Below are 19,984 nucleotides of genomic sequence, written 5' to 3'. Positions count from 1 at the left end.
TTAAATACAGCCATTATTTAAAATGACTGAATATATGTACTTAGAGTATTAATTAAAGTATATTAAAAACAAGAATAATAGATACTCAAAATTCATCATTTTCCAACTATTCTACATTTGCATCTGTATGGAAATATGAAAATACAGATGCAAGGGTAGGTTGCTGCACATCTTTTCCCAAAACCATGTTCAGAGATGTCACACTGGTGACTTGAAATTGGCCATATTGGGAATATTTAGACCTTGGAAATGGGCAAATGCTACAAATTAGAACTGGAATTATTATTTTACTGATTTATAAATTTAAGAAAGTGTTAAAAATCCAGGTTAAACTTAAAAGTGTGTCTTGTCTGTAGCTGTTACACTGCAAATAAGACAAGAAATTGAAATATCTTTTGAGTTCAAAACTATATTATCCAGCTCAGCAAAGAACTCACATCCTTCACAGATGAAAGAAGTTCCAACATACAACTTCACTTGTTTACGTTTGTCTTACTCCTTAACATCTGTGAAAATATCAACTAACATTCACACGGGAGCTACACTCAGAATGCTGGAAACATCTGCCAGCATATCACTGCCCCTGACCTATGGCTGAGCCCAACGCTGACCCCTGCTCCAGCCCTGGGGGGCTGGGGGTCCAACAGAAGTTCAAAGGAGAGAGCCCCTGCCATCGGTGCTGCACACTGTCCAGCCAGAGAGAATGGCCCCTGCCTTGTACCTGTATAATCATTTTCCACCATGAACCACAGGTGGCACTCCATACCTACTACCAGCAAGAGGGGGACCTTAAAAATAGGCACAGGAAGTTATTAAATATCAATTCTTCCCTTGCCTGCTATTAAGCTGCATTTAGTGCTCATATATATGATTTTCAAGCATATAAGATCTGTATAATCAAAGAAGCATTGAAGCCAATTCAACAATTCTAATGAAATCGCATTTTAGAAAGACACTTCAAAGAAGTGTTGAAACAAACAAAACCCTGTCTTCTTAAATTTGAACATTCTCTCAATTGAGATTTTTGTGAATTTGACTTCTTATTACTCAGTGCCAAGAGTATATACTTTGGGTGGAAGGGGAGATGACAATAAGAAAAGGGAAACAAAACAAAGTGTTGTGTTTACCCATATTCATTCTAAAATTACTTTCTTTAAAAGTAAAATTTCCAGTAAACAGAAGACTGTCCTTTAAGTACTTAGCCAAGGCTGCTGGTTATTCCCAAATATCCATGCTCTCTATTCCTTTAATAATGGAATCTCTGAATTTTAGCTCATCACCTGGTCACCCAGCACTACATTTTCCCATCTTCCTTGGAGTTAAGTGAGGCCAGGTAACTAAGTCTGGCCAGCTAGATGCAAGTATAAGGGTGTGACTGGGCCCTTAAAGGGAAAAGACATGCTTCCACTAGCTCTGTCACCATTCTGCTGGTTGAAGGAGTGTCATAGTAGGAATTGGAGGAGCCATTTAAGAGCATGAAGCAGGGACTTTTGTTAAGATGGCAGAGCAACAATATAGAAGGAGCCTGGGTCCCCAGTACCATCAAGCCATTGTATCAGTACCAGATGGCCTTCCCAGACTTTAACATGAGAAATTATTAGCTTCTATTGTCTTTAAGCCACCATTGCAGCAGCTGACTTTGTATCCTGAATAATATAACTGCCAACATTTAAGAACATTTTAACCATTTGTTTTTAATATTTCAGGAATGAAATTCTTTTTAGAACATGTTACACTTTTCTAACTCATTAAACAGAGCAGACAGAACATAATTTACTCTTTTTTGAATCAGAAAGCATAATTACTATTCTGAATAATAGTACAAAGAGATAGTGAAAAGGTAGAGGGCTGCTAGCCTGACAATAAGTGGCCTCAGGCTCTGGGGGTGGTTGATTCATGCCTAATTCCTGCAGTTTTTCTAACTCCCCTTACTACCAAACCATGAAGGATCAAATAAGAAAATGCACATAAAGTGCTTTGGCTAGAACCACAAACTTAGAAGTGCTCAACAAAATGTTACGTATCATTGCTATTAGTATTAGTTATCATTATTATGTATTGGAGACAAATGGCTATTTTAAAAGGCCAGTACTTTTTTTCTGCTTAAATAAGAATTCCAATCATAAAGACACAGAAATGGAAAATCTTGCTATGTGGAGACATGGAGTCATCTGTGTCTACAGAATGGGAGCTAGGGCTTCCCCTTGGTGCAGACCCTCTCTCTTTATCTCCTAAAAAAGACTTCGATGGTTTTTTTTCAGTCATGGAGTCTACCTGTTGACCTTGGGGAGTCTCTGAACAAAGGACCTAAATCAATAGCAGATGCTGCAAATGAGATGTAAAATTCTGTTTGATAACGAAGATGGCTTTTTGCATGGTAGTCAGGTTACAGCTCTTCAGAGAAAATTAATGTTAAGAGGTGTTTTCTTCCTTTGACTTGGATGAGAAGGGGACAGTGAAGCCATAATGATACTCGCACAGCAGTGAGCTTGTCCCAGCAATGTGGCTGTCAGCCAGGGCGAAGAGAGAGGTGGCCAGATGGGCCCTGGGAGGAGCCACGACCTATGAACTCTGGAGCACTGACAGCCAGTTGAACTTTCCCTTTTCTGCCCATAATTCACTCAAGTTATTCTCAAGACTCAGAGAAGGGGTTAAATGTCACCACCTGTTATTGGTCTTAAAGGAGAAGCTTGCTCCCTACTTGGACCAGAGAGAGTTTCCACATGTGCAGGAGCACATGACTGACAGAGCAGCTTGGGAGAGCACCAGGCACGAAGTGACAGACAGCAAGCAGCTCAGATCTGTGATACAGTCAGCACGGCCAGCTGTTCTCAGAACCTCCTGGGGGCGAGTCTGCGGAGTCTGACGAAGGCTCAAACACTTCTTATTATGATAATATTGGTAGTATAAATATATCATAATGTTATTACTGGTATGACAAAGTTATGTTATTTATTATTTTATAATGTTAATATTATTGCATATTTTATTGTTCTATATTATTAACACGTTATCATAGAATTATGATGATAATTATTATTATCCCCTCGGTGTCCAGCTGTGTGTGTAGTCTTCTCCCCCCAAACATCATCCCCTTCAAATCTAAGACTATTAATAAACTGCTATAATCGAGCTTGTAAGAAATGTGTCTACAGTAAAGTAAACAAACTCAAGGAGGGCTCGAAAGCATTTTCTTAGTAATAAAATACGAGATCTTTAAGAGTAGACTAAGTGATATCTTATTTTGCTTGCTCAGCATTTTTAAGCAACTTCTGGCTCCCCAACTGTGTCCCAGATTGTTAAAATTGCCAAATTAGTGGTTATTTGGTAAATGTAATGAAACCATATAGTTTCCTTGCTAGCTTCTCCACAATTAAAACCTTTTTGTTAATAGTAAAGGGGGCTTCGGGGTCTAAGAAACTGTCAACATAAAACTGGAGAGACTTAATAGTTTGCCAACTTTATTTTGCCAAATAGGACCTTTTTAAAATTAGCAAATCCTGACAACATACAACACTTAATAAAATAAAATAAACTTTAACACCAAAATGCGGTAGTAGGAAGCAGATATGTCAGAGTAAAGGATAATCCTTTAAGGGAATCATTTTGGCTTTATGAAGCCTTTCAGATGGTTCTTGTTTTTCTCATGTCATAAGTGGGTCGGAACTTCATGCAGTCGGGCACCTGGCTTGGAGCCATTCTTCTCTGACTCTTGGGGAGCTGTCTGGGAGCTGCTGGCCTGAAATAATTCCCACCCAATTCCCCAAGTATATGAGAGGTGGACTCCAGGAAGAGCTGTGGCCCGTTGTCCCCAAAACGAAACCCTGTGGAGCATGGGCGTGAGACCTGCCTACTTGGTGCAGGGCCTGCAGCCCCTGCTTAGCATCCCCAAAGCTTTCTTCCTGCCCTGAGGTGTCTCTGAGTATTTGGAGCACTGAAAACTGCCCTTTTTAGGAGACAGGAAAATTGCAAAGTCGGGTTCATTCCATGGAGTGAATTTCCATTTTTCCTGGCTCCAGAAATGCTGTGTCTGTCAGTAATTTTCATTCTTGGGTCACAGCTCCCAGGGGAGTAGGAGAAAGGCCAAACAGAAGAGAAAAGTTTTCAGTGTGTTTCTTCTTCGGCTCCTGGATTTGCTCCCTGGCTCTATAAACAGAAAGGCTGCCCGGTCCAGCCTTCCAGATGCAATTCCCAGCCCTGGGCCACTGGGCAGGTAGCTGAGCGGGAGACCTGCCCCGGGCCAGCTTCAGAGACACAGTTCTGAAGCTGCGGTACCCATGAGGAAAAGGGGATTCCCTTCATTAGAAAAAATAACTGGTGACAGCCCTGGCTGGTTTGGCTCAGTGGATAGAGCATCAGTCTGTGGACTGAAGGGTCCTGGGTTTGACTCCGGTCAAGGGCACATGCCCAGGTTGCAGGCTTGATCCCCAGTTGGGGGCGTGCAGGAGGCAGTCAATCAATGATTCTCTCTCATCATTGATGTTTCTATCTCTCTCTCCCGCTCCCTTTCTCTCTGAAATCAATAAAAATATATTTTAAAAAATAATCAGTGACAAAAGACTTTACCTAAAAACTTTTACTAAAACCAACGACCCCCAAATAACTTTGAGTCACTTCCCCCACCTACCATTTTTCGTTTCCAGTAATTGGAAGAACTGCAGGGAACCAAAGGGATAAAGGCTGAATTCATAACCAGCTCTTCGGAAGCTTCGTCTTTCTGCTGACCTGAAATAATTTCCATACATTTCCCTAAATCTATGGGAGTTAATTGCCAATTTGCATTTTGGTTTGAGCATTCAGATCTCAAGATGGAAACATAAGCTCTTTATTTCAAGACAAATGAGTGAAGGGAAACTTCTGAAACTCATTTTCTGATGCCCAAAGGCTTGTGGGGCACAAGCTCGTCTTTCCTCTCAAGTAGGGGCTGCAAACACATCTTAGGGGTGAAGCTCATCTGGGGTCTGAGTTGCTTCCTGTGACTGCAGTGACAGTGGAGAATTTACTCTCCACCCCCAGCCTCTCCAAATCTTAATTTGTAAAAGGGTCACAGGATTTTAACTTTGCCTGAGACGCCTCCTTGGAGCCAAATGACGTCAACAGCTTTTATAAGCAGGAAACCATGAATTCACACCCAGCATTTTCAGGATGAGTCCCCTGATTGAGGGTCTATTGGGGAAAACTCTTCTGTGTCCTTTGACACTAGCCTGCTCTCATTATTAGTGTAAGTGACTCGGGGACATCATCTGCTTCTACTAAAATAAATGACGAATGAGTTCTGGGAAGTGGTTTCCAGAGCCGCCCCAAAAGGCACAGTCAGGGGAAAGCTCAGTGTCCGAAACATTCATTTAGATGTGAGGCTGCATAATGTGTCTTTAGCTCTGACCCTAAAATGGTCTCGCCTTACCGCGTCCCCCATCTGGTGTAATTTGCTTTGTCCACTTGTGAAAATGCACGTGACAACAACAGCATGCATCGTGTAACAAGGGCCACGTCCCTTACAGCTCCATTGACAGAAAGGTATTGATCCTGCCTTTACCCAGCTCCCCACCTTTCCTCACATTCCCCAGTGGAGCTCTGCCCGCACACCCGTGCCCCAGCCCTGTGGAGAAAGGGGGTGATGGAGCCATACCTTGTACCCAGGTTTCCGCCCTCTTTTCTTTGGGATCTTCACTGCCGGTAGAGAACCAGCTGAAGCAGAATAAAGGTTATGAACTGCCATCTTCACAGGTGTTGAGTGAAGTGGGGGTCGGCCTCGCTTTCTCCCAGGGGTCCTCTGAGACTGCATTTCTGCTGGTGCCAGTCTTGCAGAAGAAGTGACAAATCACTCACAGGCAGAAGAGGTGCTAAGAATCAGTCCAGACACAAAGCAAAACAGAAACAGAAGTGTTTGTTTGGTTTGCAAGGCAAACATGGATCCGGTTTGGTGATTTTGGCCATACCACCCCTTACTGGAGGGGAAGACCAAATACAGGAGAGAGCCAGGCACCACCAGGAGCTTTTATGGTGCTGTTGAGCTGGTCTAATTTCAAGGACAGCACATTTCCATGGGTCTCTAGTGAAGTAGGAAAGACACTGGCTAGGTGGAGAGGACAACAGATTCCCAACACCAAACGCAATTGATAGTATTACCAGCAACAAGACAAGTTTATCTATCCGTATCTCAGTTTCCCCAGTGAGTTCAACTTTGAACTGATATAATAATAGTATTAAACAGACATAATCATTCTCTCATATTCACTCCTATCCCTTTGGTTGGGTTGTAAATTGTTACAACCTTTTTTCCCCGTGAATGAAATTTAACAGTGCAAATCAATTGTATTAAAAGTCAATTATATCCCACAATCCAATTGTGGACAGAGATTTACATACGGAAATATTTATTTTAACCTGATTTGTAATTGCAAAAATAAAATGAACACAGCCCAAATAACAAACAATAGGGGAATAGTTGATTTATCTACAGAATAAAACAATCAACTAGTTAAAAGCCTTTAAAAACACCCTTAATAATATGGTGTTGAGTGAAAAAGCATCACACAAATTGCACATAAACATGACCTCAATTACGCAAAAGTGTATATGGTGAAGAAGTAAAAGGAAACATGCTAAAATGTTACCAATGGCAAAGATGGTAGGACTCTGGGTAACTGTTCACCATATGAAAATCCATTCTTCCAAGTGACTAGTACCCCACATACTATAATATTTTTAGAATTAAAAATACCAACAATGAGCTTCTTAAGTACAGTTAGCCAAATCTTTCAGCAAGAGCTTGTTGCTCATCCCCAACCCAGAGAACTCAACTGATATCATGAGCTCAGGGGTCAGAGTTCCTGGAATGTTCAGGAATGTGGCAAATGAGATAGAGCTTTTGACTTTCACTCAGGAATGATGTCAGGTAATAAAATTAATTTCTGAGAATCAGTGGTACCAAACAGTGGAAATGAGAGGCTCTTGCTCAAAAGGCTGCAGACAGAGTTGGGAAAGATGACAGAAGCAGTCGCTACACTCTGTCTGGGCAGTATGCAGGGACCACACTGAATTTTCATACTCTTGAGATGGTGATGCACTCTCTAATTTTGATGGAAAACTTAGGAAATCTAAGTCTGATGGAAAGATTGATAGACATGACTACATAGAACTTAAGTGTTTTCATATAGTAAAAGTAAAATCATGAAAATCTGAGGAATCTATTTGCTACATATGGGCTAACAAAAGGTTAATACAAAAATTTCTTCAAATTATTAAAACGAAAATAAGAACTCTGGTTTAAAAAAATGTGAAAGAGTGAGGATTAAGCAGAAATAAATGGTCAATTATCACAACAAAAGATTTTAAACTTTACTGGTAACCTCCGCAAAAAAGTGAATTGATACCATTTGTGGCTCTCAGACTGATAAATGTGAATAACCCTGGCAATATCCTATTGGTGAGGGGGGAGAGGAACAGGCACTATTATTTATGGTTGGCAGGGGTAGAAATTAGCTAACCTTTCTGGAGGACATTTGAAAATCTCTTTAAAACTCACACATGCACACTTCCTGATCCAGCTATATTATTCCTAAGGATTTCTCCTAAGAAGATAATCTGGGAAGAACACAAATATATATGGCCAAGGATATTTTTTGCATATTAATTATAATAGTGAAATACTGGACACAAGCAAAATATCTTTCCAAACAGCCTTAGTTTAGTAAATTATTTCACATTCATAAAATAGAATACTTTGTAATTTTAAGTACATATGCGTGTATGCAAACACTCATGCATATATGAACACTGCAAAATAGTATATATAGTATGATTCTAGTCATATATTTTTATGTATATAGATATAGATAAATCTGCATATGTTTAGGCATAGGAGGAAGTCTTCTCTGATATTTCTGGTGATAAAATCTTCTTTGCCTTTTTGTAACAATTTGGGGTGTTAAAGCAGTGACCAGGGAAGTTCTGTGGATCAAGAGCCACAACCACTAGAAAACAAGAAAGCAAAAAAGGCCGAATAAGAAGGACACATTTCCAATAGAAACTGCCTTAGAATGGGAATTATTCACTCATTGTTAATTTTTATACTATTTTTCTACCTATGATTTAAAAAATGGTACAAAGATGAAAGCAATAACAGAGATAACCACCCTCCTTAATACCACCTCCTTCCAGGTGGGGTCAGGTGGCAGCTGGGTTACTGTCCTTCCCCAAAGATTTCCCATCATCTCCAAAGACCTCAAATGCTCTCCAAAGACATCCTAGCCATGGACACACAACTTGATACAACCAATCATTTCAGAACTGTCACAACCCTGGAGGTGTACATGAGACCTCTGAGTTTCTCTGCTTTCAGTTGTGCACTTGGAAGCCATCTTGGAGCAAAGAGCTTTAGTATAGTAAACATTAGAAGATTCTGCTCCTAATACAGCCTAATCATCGAGTCTCTGGATCTCCAAGTTTTGCCTCTATGAAGTTGTTAAATGATGACTTGACATATTAAATCAAGTGATTTATAGCTGGTTTCCCAGGTCTCCCTTTTCTTATCAAAACAATGCTTGGCTAGAAATATTACAACTGAAACCAAGGGAAATTAAGATTTGGTCTATGAATTTAGGCATGACATTTTACCTGTTAGTCTTGCCAATTTAATGCATGTAAATTAATGGTAGCTCTATCAAGGTCAAAAACAAGGAATGACCAAATCCAAAAGTATACATCAATGCCATGGAGTCACCTAGGAGTCAATCCTGAGGCATGTATTCATGTATCCACTCATTCATTCACTCATTCATTTATCGATTCATCCAATAAATATCTGTTGACTACACAGTGAGTGTCAAATACGGTGCTTAGATACTTGAATTACAGATGAGAATAAATAAGGTACATCTCCTAACGTATTCACCAACTATGAAGAGGCAGACAAGTAGAGAGACAATAATAATATGTGAGAGAGATAGTAGCACAGAGGTTTCATATGAAATGCTATGAGAGCACCATGGAAGAAAGAAATCAGTTCTCTTAGAAGAGTTGGGAGCAGTGGGGACAGGAAAGCACACGAAGATGACACCAGAGGTAGGATATTCCCAGGCCGAGCAGGGCAAGCTAAATGCACAGAGCTGGCAATGGAACAGGTATGTGCAGGGGCACTTGGTGGTACATGGAGAAGGATGGGTCAGTCAGACAGGAAGCAGGATCACTGGCCTTCTGTTGTTTCTAAAAGCATTAAGAGGTAGAAGTTACAAGGGTCTCTAGACTCCTAATGGACTCTAAACTATTTCCTTCTATGAACTGCATGGAATGGGTTTCTGACCTTGCTGTAATGCTCTTTCTCACTGCCATTTCAAAAGAACAACAAAATCCTGTCTATTTTCTCTCATTCTTGGGCACCATGTTAAATTCCCCATTTGCCCGTGTCTCTATTGTGATTCTTTTGTCAGCAGCCTCATATACAGCCTAACACCATGCTCCACGGGATGCTTAATTCTGTGTGGAAGGTGGTTTCCAGTGATAAGGTACACCTTGCATTTACCTAAAGTTCAACCATTCTTCAAGGTGGCCAAAGCCCTCTTGCTTCTCCTCACACTCTCACTTCTCTCAACTCCTTCACCATCTATTGCCTGCACCACCAGTTTCAGCAAGCACTGGTTATATGATGGTTGATATCATTTTCTCATTGTTTCACCCACATAAATGATTTCTGTACATTCCTGGAGGCCAGGGGCCATATTTCATATGTCACTCTGCTTTTCACAGCACCTGGTGCAATATTGCACCCGCAGAGTGCACCTGGCACCTGTGGCAATGCCATTCACCGGGGAGTCTACCCATCTCACCTGGGCTAATAGCCCACAGCTGGGGTCAGAGGTATTTTTAATTTTGGATGTAAATATATCAATATAAAAGAATATTTTGATGGTCAATGAAAACTTCATACCATAGGAAGAGGGACAGCAATATGTTCTGTTAAACTGAGGAAATACATTCTCTTAATACACATTTTCCCCAGTTCTGACACTAAAATTGGGCCAACAGAAGCAAAGCCAGCACTCATCTGTACTCACTCCTACCTAGCGCTCACATGTTTCTCTCTGATACTGTTTTCCACTCTAAATAAAATTAGAATAACTGATTCCATATCTTGGGGAGAGAGAAAGGTAAGGATTACAATGGAACATCTTATTATTACCAGATCAAGGATAATTTAGGAATATCCAAGATATCATGGATACAGAGAACAGACTGACAGTTGTCAGAGGGGAGGGAGTTGGGGACTGGGTGAGAAGGGTGAAGGGATTAAGCAAAGAAAAAAGAAAGAAAGACTCATGGACACAGACAGCAGTATGGTGATTGCCAGAGGGAAGGGGGTGGGTAGTAGAAGAAGGTAAAGGGGGGATGAATGTGATGGAAGGAGACTTGGCTTGGGGTGGTGAACACACAGAGAATGGACTATATACCTGAAACCTATATAATTTTAATAACCAATGTCACCCCAATAAATTTAATAAAAAAAGAGTATCAGGGATAGTGTTAAGAGGACAAAGAAGCAAATTGTAACAATTTATGAATCAACAGCAACAACAACAATGGTAATATAGTGAGTTGAAGTAATTGCTTGTGAAAGGCTAAGAGTTCTTTATGAGACTCAGAAGACTCTGGTAAGGTGCACAAAACTCTAGTTGTAATCATTTTCATACAAAAGAAGGGTGAATAGAGCAAAATGTCAGTTATTTTTGCTGATTTTAGTAAGTGGGGAAAAGCTTATCTGCAGGTATTTTGTTCTATTAAGTCTCTACCTGACTAAATTGGCATGAATGAGTACAAAGAAATTGTAAATAAGCCAACTTCTCCTGGAAAACCGGGAATTGACTCAGAAACAAGAAGCCCCAGTTGTCCCAAACAATAACCAGGTAACAAGTGGGTCCAATAGAATATTCAAAGGTGCTGAGGCCATCAGATGTCTTCAGAGGAGGTGTAATGTGCGGACTTGTTCTCTCTAGGCCTAGGAGGTGAAGCTTCCGGGTGTGCCCATAGGCACCCGAGACTTCAACACACAGGTGCCTCCTCCATCACAAGTAGTACTCTGACCCCTGTGGTTCGGTGGGGTGCAGGGGGCTTCCTGCCTCCTTATTATGGGCCTCCTGCTGTGGAGTCCATCCTACCCTTAGCAGAACTTGTAAAAGTCTCCCAGTATTGAAACCTGCCCTGCACCCATAAAAGAACACTTTGAGGTGCAGCAGATGGTGACAGAGAGCTGAGACTCATATATTTAAGGGGGAGGAGGAAACACACATAAACCAAGAGCAGAGAATATGTGTAGTGAAGTGCAAGAAACACCCATTACCACCTGCAGGGTTTGGGAAAATGTTACAGTATCTGAAAGAATGAGAGACAGCACACCACAGAGGTATGAATAATTCACCGGCTGGGCTGTTCCCTAAATCTCCCTATGTGCTGGGATCTGCCCGCTCCTCATCCAGCACAGGAAGGAGAGAGAAGCTGTGTCCCACTCCAGCCCCACCACCTGGGCCCGCCGGCCACAGCTGCTCCTTAACACGTGGTTTCAGAGAGCAAGAGAAAGCAGGTGGGCCCAGGAGGGACTGGCTGCCACCTTCTTTCAGGCACCCTGACCGCCACACTGACAGGCCTTCCCCTTCAGGTGACATCCTTTCAGAAGACAGCCCTCGGGAGACTCCGTGGGCTGGCCCTCAGCCTATCTCCCTCAGCTCCATCCCTCCTCCTGTCCCTGCAATTCTCTGTGTGAGAGGAGCAGCCCCCCACTCCACCCCCGAGCTGTCTTTCAAGGTTTCTTGACAGCTGCTTGCTGGGTTTGCCCAAAGGGGGGTGCCAGTCTGAGTTTGGAGGATGGGGTTGGCATGGGTAAGACAAGGGAAGCTGTCACCTTCTCTCTTTGCTTTGCTAGCTCCCACTGGAGAGCCTCATGGTGCACACCCTGTTGGGTGGCTCGGCCCTGCCTTCTGCTACACCCCTCCTCCCTCTGCGCCTCTAGCCTAGAGGTGGCTGCAACCATAGGGACTATGGCTAATTGTCCAGTCTCCTGTTTGGGCTTTTTCATCATCATACGACCATTTCCCAGAATTAAATTCCTAGTGTCTTAAGTGCTGAAGAGAGTTCCTAGTTAGATCCTGACAGACAGACATGGAAAAGGATGGCAGGTCAGTCACTGATCCGGCAGAATGGGAAGCTTGTAAGAAAGCCTCCTTTGGAAACTTCCTATCTTTCCTACTTTCTCAAAAGATGGAATCTGCCTACCTGTGGCCACACCTGGGAACATGCCCACATGCATGGTTGTGAGGAGGGACCTGGAAGAGGGAGGAGATAGGATGCTCTCTGCCGTAGCGGTGGTCAGCAGAATCATAGCTAAGAAAAATGAGAGCGAATGGTCTTCAAGATCAATGTTTCAGTTTATCTTGTAGCATGGATGGCATGCTGCCATATGGTAGGTGAGGAAGATACACGCTACAGATGCATAAGCACATGTGCATGCATGTATGCTCATATGCATAAAATATTTCTGGAAGTGTTTTTAAATTGTAGGAATCATCTTCGAGGTAGGCAGCAGCGGCTGGAATTCTAGGGGCTGGAAAGGGAAAGGGACTTTGCTCTGTGTGCTGGTTCCTACCTCTTATATTTTGTGTGCATTCAAAAAACAAACAAATAAATAAGTCTAATCTACCCTCTCTCACTTTAGAGGAGAATGAGTGAGTGGCTCTGCCATCTGCACAACTGGTCGGCCAGGGCCAGCTGCAGGGAGGCAGGCTGCCCAGGTGCCCTGGACCTGAAAGGACTGGGAGGCACCAGCCGGCCCATGGGTGCTGCACTCCGCTTGTGCCATGGTTGTGTGCACGTGCACCAAAAAGGTCACCTAAGAACTCCAGTGACCTGACCGGACCAGCAACCATCTCAGTGGGCATTCATAGCACATGAGGCATAGTAGTAGGTGTGGTGGAAATGACCCTGGACGCCAGTCCTGGCTCTACTCATAATCAGCTGAGAGATGAGAACAAGTCACGTAATGTCTCTGGGCCTCAGACTCCCATCGATACAGGTCTAAGCTCCCTGTCAAGCACAGCTCTCAGGTACATAAAGTGACTAGAAGCCCTTCTTAGATTTAGATAGTTTCTTACTTACATAGACAGCAAAAGCAAGAAGAGACCTACTTTTACCCCACAAGACAACACAGAAACAAAAGGGCCCAGGTGAAGCCATACAAGTGGTGTGGCACCCTGGTGCTGAGGAGCCACATGCTGCAGTGAAGCAATTTCATAGCCCGCAGCTGCCCCCTAAGGGAGGGCCAAGCAATGCCTCATTGCTCATCAGTCCCAGGAAGAAGCGAGAAACTGTCCCACAACAGCCTCCTGGACAGACATGGGAGGCGGGTACCAAATGGCCTTGTAGCAGCTCTTCACAGGCCTCCCGTGCGCCCCTGCTCCGGGAGGACCCCAGGGATTCTGAGAAGACTTAGGTCAGCTTTAGGTCAGCTGTAGCCTTGCCTGTGTGGCCTATGGGGAGTCATGCAAGGTGGCCGGGCTGCCATGGTGGAGCCAGTCCCCTACATGTCTCTCCTGCCTTTGAGAAGCTCACCACTTAGGAGGGGAGAAGAGATATGGTGTGGCAGGAGGGCAGTTCTGAGGCAACTAGTGTCTTGAGGATGAAGACTAAAGAGCCAGGATACTCGGAGAGAAGAGGCTCCAAGGGACTAAGATTCTCAGGGTCAAGGACCTGAAAGGAAAGTCGGAGCTTGGGGCCTGCCAGCTCCTCTCCACCTCACCCTCAGCAGGTCCTTGCCACCTGGCACTCCCTGCAGGATCTTAGCACCCTCTCCCTTTACTGCTGACCCCAGAGGACATCCAAGCTGAAGGGATACCCTGTATGTAGCCCCTGAGGATTTCCTCCAAAACCTACTCTTCTCTCATTCCAGGAGGTTCTCTTGGGCTTGAACGTAATAATGAAACTGACCTGCTTCCAATCTGAATGAAGGTAGAAGGAGAACTCAAGGTAAGCGAATCACACAGGTCTCCCGAGAAGCTTCTAACTTGGTGCCCCACTCAGTTTTCTCTAAGGTGGACTCAGAGAAGGGGCATTACTGGGTCTTTGCTCAGCTCTTCAAGAGAGAGCTCTACCTCTCCCCGAAAGGCATCAGCTTCTGCCTGAAATGGGAGGCCTTCCCCCGTGGCCAGATGAAAAGGAGTCACTTTCAAAGATCTGTGTTCCTCAAGGAGGTGGCTTTCCCGAGACTCCTCGTCCACAGCTCTGCCTGGAGAGCATGTTTATATTCCATCCTTCCCTGTGGCCGTGACGGAACAATTTTTATCACAGCACCTCCAACATGTCATTCTATTTATTGGTATCCTTTTCTATCTCTCCTAGTATATGTGAGCTCCTTGAAGGAGGCGCTAGCTATGTCTTGATCAATGTATCCCACCTAATTCAGCATCTGGCACATCTTATCAAATGTTTACTAAACCAAGGATGCATGAGTGAATGGAAGAATGAATGCATGAATGATCAGTAGGCCATCCCCTCCTCCAGGACTCCCCCACTCCCCACACTGAGGCAACAAGACCCAGGCATTTGTTACCATCAGGCTCAGAACTCTATCCCATGATAACCACTTTCCAAAAATAAGGCCTCCCCAACAAGACACAATGTACCTCCCGGCTGCTGTGCTTCAATGGTTGAGGTCACGGTTCGATTCCCAGTCAGGGCACATGCCAGGATTGTGGGCTTGATCCCCAGTAGGGGTGTGCAGGAGACAGTGGATCAATGATTCTCTCTCATCATTGATGTTTCTCTCTCTCTCCCTTTCCCTTCTCCTCTGAAATCAATTTAAAAAAAAATTTTTTTTAAGCTACAGTATACCACATGCTGCCAAGATGGGCCTTCACCTACTTCATCTCTATTAATTTTCACAACTCTGTGAAATAAGCATTATTGTCTTTGGACTCACCATTGAGGAGCTGAGACCAGAGAGTTTTCATGAGGTCACTCCTTAGAGGGAAGGACTCAGATTCCACCACAGGGCTCTTGGCACAAATCCTTACAGCTGCCTCCCAGGGTCAGGCCTGGGCAGCATGGAGGGGAGCTGGCAACGGAGCTGGTTAGAAGGGACAGGAGGGAAACCTAACCCTTCGAGCCACATCTCCCAAGTGTCTATAGGATATGAAGAGATGACACTGGCAGATGAAAGCTTAAGTGGTATAAGGCAACCCAATCAGTTCGCTGAACATGTGATGACTGGGTGGACAGAAGAACACCCTTCCTTAAGTCAGGGCCTATGGCATGCAGACTGATCCGCATATTTTAAAAGATCATTAAAGGCAGTGCTTGCTGGCAGATGCTTGTTTCTGCTAGGAGGTGGAGTCAGACTTTCTGTCACTCCGTCTCAGAACTCACATTCTACACTGTAAGGAAAGGCACTTTTTGGGCAGCTACAAGTATTTCTTTTTTTTGCAAACCACTATTTCCTGTTTTGTTCTCTATTTATACTTCACATTTAGTTTTGAGAAAGTACTGGCGGTTTGGTGTTTTGGTTGTTTCTGGCATAATCTTTATCTACAAAGAAAGTCTCTTTTCAAGATGATTTTCTTGTAATATAAACCAATTGTACACCTAGATTTCTTTAAAATACTTTGCTGAGAAAACTTCTTAAAGCTTTAACAGTAAAACAATGAGATTGATATATCACAAATCACAGCTCTCTAAGTCAACACCTCACACAGTGCAAATCCATCCACCAGTCTTGGGGATTTGTGAATTCCTCAAGGATTTCACACACGGCTTCTTTAGGCAGTGACGTTTCCAACACAAACATTTTCAAACAATCATGATTGTTTAGACTAAAGTAGAGAAATGTGTAACTATGATGTCTTCATTATGATACTCTTTGCAAAACCTTGAAATATCTAAGGCACTCTCCAGCACTATGTAAAGAGACTAGCAAACCAATGTTTGCCCTCGAAGAACTCACGAAGAAAAACACCACGTTGGACTCCTGTATACACGATACAGCAGTCAGCAGAAAACAAGTGACAACAACCCAGAAACCAATGCCCTCGCTTCTTGGGCAAGTCAAGGAGAGATGCATTTTAGAAGTGAAAGTCAAGAGCAAGCACATGGTTGTCTTGAAACTGTTTGTTTCTCCATGTTTGGTAGCTGAGATTTTTGCTTCCCCAATAGACAAGGACCATGTTTCCGTGGTCAAGGGGCCAGTAGGAAGAGAAAGTGACCGGGAGCCAGCAAGCAAGGATCAGGAGAGTGGCTTTAAGTCGCAGTGAGAAGTAAGTAGAGTAGAAGCATGATTCCTGGGCACGGTGTCCTGACCTATTGAATGAGACACCAGTACTTGCCAGGGTCACATCACCAGCTGCCTTGAGGGTCCAATGGGAAAATGGCTGTGAGAGCCCATCATATCTGTCAAGCCTTGTGTGACATAAATTGATGCAACTCCTAGACAAATGATTCTCATCTTTTGTTCCCTCTGCAAAGAACAGAGAGCTGGTAGGAACTCTATTTCCCAACCAACTTGTTTACAGGTGCCCCAAAGACAACACAATACAAAATCATTGATTTCTATTTACCAAGCTAATGAAATACACCCAAATGCATCCAGAGAACACCACGTTCCTCGGCCCTTCCTGTAGAGCATTGCAATAGCCCCGCCTCCCAGCTAGATTATACCTGACTCAGGGGGACCAGGAATGCTGTTACTGACACCCTGGAATGGGCGGGGGGGGGGGGGGGCGTTCAGAGGTCTCAAGGAAGCTGAGTGGCTAGGAGGAAAGGGGGGTACCTGGTGCGTGGCACTGTCACTATCCATCGTCCGTACATGCAGTCACTACACACTAGGGTCACTCTCTCCCTCATTTTACAAAGGAAAACTTCAGGGTCTTCAAATATTAGGAATGCGAACTACTGAGGTCAGGGATAGAATGGGTGAAGGGACGGAGGATTTGGGACACAGAGTATGGGAAAACTTTCTAACTGAAGGGAGGAAAACCAGATGCAGTGCTGATTAGCTTCTGATCACCAGGATCACAAAGGCTTTGCATTGTCCTGTTAGGTGCGGTCAGGGCATCAGCACCCCCAGGACATGCGGGGGGACCTGACCAGTGATCCCGATGGCCACACAGCTTAGAGGCCCTGTAGCCTTTGAAATACTACAAGACCAGGACCAAAAAGCAACTGCTTAGCCCCAAAAGAGAAGCACTGGCCAACAACAGACTTTTCTCCTCTTACTCATCCCTTCAATCATTCAATGATGTTTGCTGGGCACCTATCATGTGCCGGCCCACTGGGGGCATGAAGATGTACCAGACACTCTCAGAAGGAGTGAAGAGAAGCAGACCACCTACGGGTCATTGTGTCTCCTTGAGTAGCACCCACCAGGCACACACACACACACACACACACACTGGCGTGTTGTGCAGCTGGATTCTCCATGTCTGTGTTGTCAGCACACGGCTCCTCAGTCTCAGTGTCCCAGGATGGCTCTGAGCTTGGTGACACTAGCAAGTCCCCTGAGAAGGAGAAGCAGCCATACCACACACAGTCCCGCAGGGAAGGATGGCCACTCGGCACAGAGACGGGGCCTCTGTGGCCCAGGCCGGCCAGCCCACAGCAGAGCAGCAAGTTTACCCCTGGGTCCCCCAGCACAGCCCTTGAGGCAGGATTCCCAACCCCTCGGGCCCTGGTCCGCGACTTCCCTCACACTGTGTCCTTGTGCTTGGGGTGCAGTCCTTAGTAGCCACAGTTACAACAAGGCCCAGTTCACAGAGCCAACAAGGCAACAAATAGTGGCTGAATAACAAATGAACTAATGAAGTATACAGACACACATTCATTACTTTGTTCAATTCTCACTACAAGCCTCAAAGCAAGTACTGTTATGTACCCCCATTATACAGGTACAGAGTCTATCAGCCCTGCTCAGATGACAGCTCCGAAAGGCTTGTGTCTTGCTAGAGGTCACGTAGTAATGCCCAGTCTCTATCCACTGGCCCGGCCCAGCCTCTGTCGACCAGCACCTTGTTAGATGTTAGCAGCTGAGACTCCAGGGTGTTGTCTCCCAAGGCCTTTGTTTCTGGCTGGGAGATGTTACATTTTAAAAGCTGACTCCTCAAGACCAAAAAGCCTGGCAGCCTCACACGCTCCCTGAGACAGTTGGCGATGTCATCACCGCACAGTACCTGGGCTGGGTCAAAGCTGACGTGACTTCCCGGGGCCTTGCAGACAATGAGTCCTCAGCAAATATGATTTGATTGACTCATAAAAAGAAAGGGAGGGAGGGGATGATACCACGATGCAACTGCGGACTTCCACTTGTCGGTTACTAAAGGAAAGGTCAAGAAATGAAAAAGAGACTGACTCTGTCTTGCTCCCTCTCCAGTGGGTTAGCAGTCAACAAGCAGAGGCTTCCTGGATAATTTTCCAGATCTCCTCCTTTCTCCAAGATTTCCTGAGGCCATGCAACAGCAGGTAAATCCATCCTTAATTAGCTTTCAAAGTTTACCTTTTAAAAATCTATAGCTATGTGAATATTTATTGAACACTTACTAGGTGTAAGGCATTTGCACCAGCCCTGCAGATACAAAGGGGCTCAGGACAAGCACAGACAGAAAAGTGGGTGCAGCCGACAGGTACGCCTGGTCGAGCGAGGACAAATCTCGCATCCTTCCTGCAGGAGCCAGGAAGAGAAGTCTCCTCGGAGATCAACGTGCAGAGGAGTGCGGGTGACAGAGAGCACCAAAGAACACAGGGGTGTCTTTGGGTGAACTTTGACTTTTCTGACCAAGAACAAGGACAGCATTAGCCTACTGCTTAAAGTAGACCAGGGCATTCACAGGATGGCTCAGAGACTATTCCGTTCTGTTTAGAGCAGAAAGGGGAAGGATCTCAAACTGGAGGGGGCAGAACACATGATAAGAGAGGGGACGGCTGCCTGAGGTGGGGCGAGGTATTGACAGCTGTCACTTCAGTGAGCTTAAACCTCTCTAGGCTCCGACAAAGCACCCTTCCTGCCCAGCAGGAGTTTACGGATAGGGTCTCAGAGATGTTGGAAATTTCTGAGAAATCCTAGAAAGGAGAGAAGTACAGGAAGAACAGATGGGCATATTTTACTCCCAATTTTCAAAATAGATTGGATTCTGAATGGGAATACTCGGTTACAGAATCGATTGTCAAACACATTGCTAAGCTCTTGTAAAGGAACTTGTTCCTCACTGATATCGGAACATTGGCTCCCAGGAGCAAATTCCCTTAAAGATTCAGGCTAGCCCTAGCTGGTTTGGCTCGGTGGGTAGAGTGTCGGCCCGCAGACTGAAAGGTCCCAGGTTTGATTCCAGTCAAGGGCACATGCCCAGGTTGCAGGCTCAATCTCCAGTAGGGGGCATCAAGAGGCAGCCGATTAATGATTCTCTATCTTCACTGATGTTTCTATCTCTCTCTCCCTCTCCCTTTCTCTCTGAAATCAATAAAAAATGTATTTTTTTAAAATATTCAGGCTAAACCTAACTAGATTTACTGAACAGGGTCGGGGGTGGGAATTAGATTGAAAATCGGAGGAATGCTAGAACTGTGGGCTGTCTTGATTACCGCCAAGTATTTGACAAAACTTCCCAAAATAATGTCATGGAGCAGATAGTAAATGTGAGTAGAAGGCTATTACTTTGGGGTAGAATCATAGCTAATGAGACACCACCCGGGTCCCAAGCTGTGTGACTACGACAGCACGGATCTGTAGTTGTCCCTGGTGGCCTGCCAGTCTTTAGTTTTCATTATATTCTCCCTGACGACATGTATGAAGATTTGCAAGACAGGGGGGATATCAAATAAGCAGGTGATACAAGTGTGGGATGGACAGCTAATGTTCCAGATGATAGACTTAAGACTCAAAATATTTTAGTCGGATAGGCCAAATCAATCAACTGAAAGTTTAAAAAGATAGAATATCTGAAATGTCACAATGTACAGG

At 44.3% G+C, this 19,984-nt stretch overlaps 1 protein-coding gene across 1 annotated transcript in view; it reads right to left on the bottom strand.

Annotated features, from left to right (window-relative positions):
- Positions 1–19,984, bottom strand: part of SCML4 (Scm polycomb group protein like 4) — an 85,280-nt gene that overhangs the window by 42,662 nt on the left and 22,634 nt on the right. Inside the window, exon 2 of the mRNA XM_080664239.1 lies at positions 5,630–5,843. Within this exon, the coding sequence (XP_080520365.1) occupies positions 5,630–5,785 (156 nt within the window). The 5' untranslated portion in view covers positions 5,786–5,843. The remainder of the gene's footprint in view (positions 1–5,629; positions 5,844–19,984) is intronic.

This window comes from Plecotus auritus, assembly GCF_963455305.1.
Source record: "Plecotus auritus genome assembly, chromosome: 4".
NCBI classification, from domain to species: Eukaryota; Metazoa; Chordata; class Mammalia; order Chiroptera; family Vespertilionidae; genus Plecotus; species Plecotus auritus.
This window is presented reverse-complemented; position numbering and strand designations above follow the sequence as displayed.